General features: G+C 26.8%; 1 protein-coding gene and 1 long non-coding RNA gene across 2 annotated transcripts; both read left to right on the top strand.

The window, feature by feature from the left end:
• The first annotated feature begins 486 nt into the window (after positions 1-486).
• LOC136078944 (uncharacterized) lies at positions 487-1,471 on the top strand. The gene is made up of 4 exons (XR_010637802.1): positions 487-529; positions 639-701; positions 1,289-1,324; positions 1,412-1,471. It is a non-coding gene; the product is annotated as an uncharacterized LOC136078944 (long non-coding RNA).
• A 323-nt stretch (positions 1,472-1,794) lies between these two features.
• On the top strand, positions 1,795-4,973 carry LOC136078927 (uncharacterized). Its single transcript, XM_065794736.1, has 7 exons — positions 1,795-1,878; positions 1,920-1,979; positions 2,064-2,102; positions 2,237-2,531; positions 2,739-4,475; positions 4,609-4,670; positions 4,782-4,973. The coding sequence occupies exons 1-7, from the start codon at positions 1,795-1,797 to the stop codon at positions 4,971-4,973; spliced, it is 2,469 nt and encodes an 822-aa protein (XP_065650808.1).
• Positions 4,974-5,392: the final 419 nt, after the last annotated feature.

Below are 5,392 nucleotides of genomic sequence, written 5' to 3' on the forward strand. Positions count from 1 at the left end.
AAATTGTCTAAACCAAGCTGGAATTACAATAATTCACCACCAAACATACTCACCTGACTTAGCTCCATCCGATTATTGGCTATTTGACTTGATAAAAAAAAATCTTGACAATGATACTGATGTCAAAAGTAAAAAACTTGCACATCAAAGCTACTTCAAAGTATACCCAAAGAAGAGTATAAAAAAAAGTTTGACAAATGGCTTGAGAGGATGCAACTTTGTATAGATAATAATGGACATTATTTAAACATTTAATAAAATAAAATTAATAAGAAACTCTTTTTTTTTAATTATTATTATAGGGGAGTTCTATGAACATTCCTAACGACCTAAGTATTTACACAAATCCATAGATTGTTGACAGTTATTTATATACAATCAACTTTATTGTCACAGACTGGGTAATAAGAGTTAAGACCTGTATACAATCAGAATGCCTACATCATAGATATATAGTTGTTAATTATAATTTTAGAATTTATTTAAATATCCTGCTGAGTTTAAAGGCCCTCTACTTGCCATAGATAAGGTTTAAAAAAAAAATTTAGTTGCAGTTTTAATTTGTTTAATTTTCTTTAGAATTTTTTTCTCATATAAAATTGTTTATAAAAATATAAACGAAAATGTTTTTATTTCAGGATGAGAATGTTAAAAATAGTATTGAAGAAGACCAGAACACGCCAGTTTGTTTACCTAACTTAGTATTTAAATTAGTTCAATTACATTAGTTTGCATAATTTAAATAAAAATCTAAAAAACACGGAATATGATTTTTTTTTTTAATATACCTTAAGCATTTAGACAAAATAATATTTAAATAAACCAATGAGTTATTTACACTTATTTATATATAATTGACTTTATGTATTATTAATACAGACTGGGAAATAAAATTTTTGACCTGTATTTAATAAAAATGTCTGTATAATAGATTTATAGTTGTTAATTATATTTTTAGAATTTAACTAAGTGTGCAGAAGAGTTTAAAGGCCCTGTACAAGCCGTATATGAGGTTTTTTCAAATAAAAATTCAGCGAAAGTTTTTAATTTATTCAATTTTGTTTAGAAATTTAATGATATATATATATATATATATATATATTTATATATATATATATATATATATATATATATATATATATATATATATATATATATGCATGTTTGTTTCATTTTTCTTACATGCCTTTAAAAAAGGATGGTATAAACTTATGGTATAAACTTTGATATTTTACAATTTACAAACACATATAACATTTTAAAGTTTAGCCTAAATTTATAATTTTAGGATATTGAAAATATGTTTTCTGATGGTGAATTCGATGTAAATATTTCAAAATTAAATATTATGATAAATTTTTTTTGTTTATTTGTTTGACTCTGATAAAATATATTAACATAATAATTTTAGTTTCTTATTGAGAAATCTTTGCCACACCAAGAAATTGGTAATGTTCATGTTGATAATAATGTAAGTTTGTTATAAATTTGTTTTCAGAATTTAATTAATAAAAAAAAACTTTTTATGTTGTATAAATATTACTTTTTGTTGTTACTTTAGAAGTTTCTTACTTCAACACCAAATAAAGTTTTTACCTACAAATTAAAATTACGGGTATCTAGAAAATTTTCAAAAGTAGTAAAATTTTAAATAATATTATTTGTTAAAGTTATAAATATATTAAAATCTTTTTTTTTTGCATATAGATTTGAATAAATTTTTTAAATCTTAAAATCTGTTAAATCTTTTATATATTATCTAGGCTAGAATTGAAACTCCAGCTTCTCCATTAAATGAAGTATGTTTTTCGATTTTTGTATCTCCTAATTTTACAAGTTACTGATGAATCCATTACATGCCAGTTTTATTATCAAACAGTTTTTTATAAATTATAATTCCATTACAATATCTATTTCAGACCGAAAATGCTGAAACCAGCGCTGAAGAAGACAGTGGCTTAGAAATACATTCAATCAATGTAAATACTTCATGTTATTTTACATTTTACATTTTTGTTACATTTTCATTCAATGAAAAGTTGTTTTTTTTAATCTTTATTTAGAGTTTTGTTGATGTTGAGCAAGATGTAGATGAGGTTGATGTATGATGTATTTCTATATCCTCTTAATTTATAACAATAACTTTATTGTGTATATATAAATATATAAGTTAAAGGTTATAATAAATTTATTTTTTTTCAAAGATTTTATGTTTACATTAATCAACTTATTTTAGAATGACAGTAGTGATGGCGATTATCAACCAAGCAACCTAAGTTCAAGTAGTGATGGGAGTAGTGATGAAAATGAGGAAGCAAATGTTTCAATAGAAAGGGGTGATGTCAGTGTATCAACTATCCATAAAGAAATTCCAAAGATAAACACCATGCTGCAAGATTGCCAAGCTTCTTGTAGCTATTCTGATGTCAGCAGTTCTATGACACCAAAATTAAATAACTATGAGCAGATTGTAAACTCTATTGAAAATTTAACTGAAGCAGTTGTCTGCAAAAGTAAGGGTGATGCTGTTGGTAAATAATTTATTGTTTTTTTAATAACTGTTTAACAGTTTAATTGTTTTAAGTTTAATAATTGATTAATAATTTAATGGTTAATAGTTTAATTGATAATTTAGTTGTAAAAAAATAAAGATATTTATTAACTTCAAATTCATTTCACTCTTAAATTATTTATGTTAGGGTAATTACAATAGAATAAAATTTTAAAAATAATTTTAGGTATTCCAAAAAGAAAAAGTGGTCATAAAATGCACTTTTGTTTATATTGTAAAAAACGTGTTTGGAATCCTCCTCGGCATTTTATGAATATTCATAAATCCGAAGATGATGTTAAGGAAGCTCTATCACACCCATTAAGAAGTAAAGAAAGGTCTCATGCTTGGAAACTAATTACCAGGCAAGGGGAGAACCTAGCTAATATAAATCTTCTTAAAGATAATCAAAATAATCTTTTTGTTGTCAGAGAGTCATCAGCCAAAGTAATGGAGCTTGTACCTTGTATAAACTGTCATGGAATGTTTAATGCTAAAACTCTTTACAAACATGCTAAAAACTGTAAACCAAAATTTTTGGAAATAACTTCAAATAAAAATTTATCTTCAAGTCGAGCTATGCTTGGTGTTGCTGTAGGTGATAAGAAGTTTGGTGAAGTGCATGAGCTCATACTATCAAAAATGAAGCGGGACGATCTTCACCTTATTATTCGTAATGACAATTCATTATTAATGTACGCTGCTGTTGAGATGCAAAAAAAACAAAAAGATAGATATCATGATATTAGGTATTCTTTGCGTTGCCTTGCTCGAATCTTGCAAATATTTCGAAGGAATGATATGCAAGAAAATGCTGTTGCAAGTTTGTTGGTGTTACCGGAAAATTTTGATCTTATTACTTCAGCAGTCAAAATTCTTTCTGAATATAATGGCCCTAGAGATATTGGGAAACCAAATACTTTTCTAAAGGCAGGATTTTGTTTACGCAATCTAGCACTTACTGTAAGAGCACTTGCTTTGAGAGAAAACTGTAATATTAAAATCGAAAAAATAAGAAACTTTTTAGAGTTATATGATAGTGACTGGCAAGTTATGGCAGGAAATGCAAGGTCAACTTATGAATCTGATAAAGCTAATCAGCCTGAAGAACTGCCATTGGAGGGTGATATAATGATTTTAAGGAAACACATTTTGGATGAAATGAGAGACTGTGTTTATCGCATTGAGTCTTCTAGTTTTTCAAATAAAGATGTTAAACAACTTGCTAAATTAACTTTGACACGAGTACTAACTTTTAACGCTAGACGTGGTGGAGAAGTATCAAAATTAAAACTTTTGCAGTGGCAACGTGTCGAGGATGGAAGATGGAAAAGGCGAACCGATATTGACAATCTTGATGACCCTGTAGAAAAAATTCTTGCTGATCGTATGCAGGTTTGCTATATTGAAGGGAAAAATAAAAAAGGGAAAAGTAAAAATGCTTTGGTGCCTATACTTTTTACCAGTGAAATGATAGAGGCCATAAGGTTAATTGTAAAACATAGGTTGTATCTAGAGGCTCATGATAGTAACCCTTATGTTTTTGCATACGGTGAATTTTATTTAAAAGGTTGGGATACTCTTCAAAGCATAACTAAGAGTGTTTCAAATCTTCAAAAGCCAAGACTTATAACACCTACAAGAACACGCAAACTTTTGGCAACAATGATGCAGCTATTAGATATGAATGATGCTGAATTAACATGGCTTACAAATCATTTTGGTCATACTAAAGATGTTCACATGAATTGGTATAGAAAGGAAGACGCTACCATAGAGCTGACCAAAGTAGCAAAAGTTCTTGTAGCTATTGATGATGGGAAATCTGTAAAGAACAAGAAGATTGATGATGTTCTTAAAGAAAATAATAGAGTTTTAGAAAATAACTCTCATGTTGTTAGTGCTTCAATGGGTAAACAGTCAGGTAATAGTTAATGGTAATATTTAACAATAAAAATTTTCAATTGTTTTTAGATGGCTAAAGTGTTAAGGAATAAAAACACTTTATGCTGCAATACTCTGTTTTCTTATTTTATTTGATAAATGTGTTTCTATAGAAAAAAGAAAACAGTACACACCAAATAATAACTGTGAGGACATGCTAAAACCTATTAAAAAGGTATTAATTGCTATCACAACTGGTTTAAATGTAGTGTTATGAAAATAGTTTTCAAGTTTGTAAACTTTTTTAAAAATTGCAACTTATTAAAATATGTTTATTAATTTATAGAAAAAGACATGGGAAACATGGACTGAGGAGGAAAATGATGCAATTAATAAAGCTTTTCGAGCTCATTTATTACAGAAAAAGATACCTCAATTGCACGAGGTGTTGCTAGCAATTAAAAACTTTCCTATTTTGGAAAAAAGAGGACATAAAAAAATTAAAGATAAAGTTAGAAACAATATTTTAAGAATGTGAAAAGTAGCTTTTTATACTAACTATACTGTAATGTAAAGATTTCACCTAAAGTGTTTTAATGACATTTAAATAAGCGAAAATAGTTTGTAGTTTGTAATAAACTGTTTTAGTAATTTCAGTTCTCTAATTTTAGAGAGTTAATTATTAGATAATTTCAAGACTAGAGTTATTTATTAGATTTATCCTAGACTAGAGTTATTTATTAGATTAGTTACTAGACTAGAGTTATTTATTTGATTAATTTCAGGACTAGATTTATTTATTAGATTAATCCTAGACTAGAGTTATCTATTAGATTAGTTTCTAGACTAGAGTCATTTATGACATTAATTACTAGAGTAGAGTTATTTATTACATTAATTACTAGACTAGAGTTGTTTATAAGATTAATCTTTGACTAGAGTTATTTATTAGAATAA

The sequence above is a fragment of the Hydra vulgaris genome, chromosome 04 (assembly GCF_038396675.1).
Source record: "Hydra vulgaris chromosome 04, alternate assembly HydraT2T_AEP".
NCBI lineage: Eukaryota > Metazoa > Cnidaria > Hydrozoa > Anthoathecata > Hydridae > Hydra > Hydra vulgaris.

Bases quoted from the DNA above. Each gene is read 5' to 3' on its own strand.
- LOC136078927 (XM_065794736.1), top strand. From the start codon at position 1,795: ATGAAGTATGTTTTTCGATTTTTGTATCTCCTAATTTTACAAGTTACT. The intron at 1,879-1,919 runs GTTTTTTATAAA...TATCTATTTCAG, and splicing joins GCCAGTTTTATTATCAAACA to ACCGAAAATGCTGAAACCAG. The intron at 4,476-4,608 runs GTAATAGTTAAT...GTGTTTCTATAG, and splicing joins TTCAATGGGTAAACAGTCAG to AAAAAAGAAAACAGTACACA.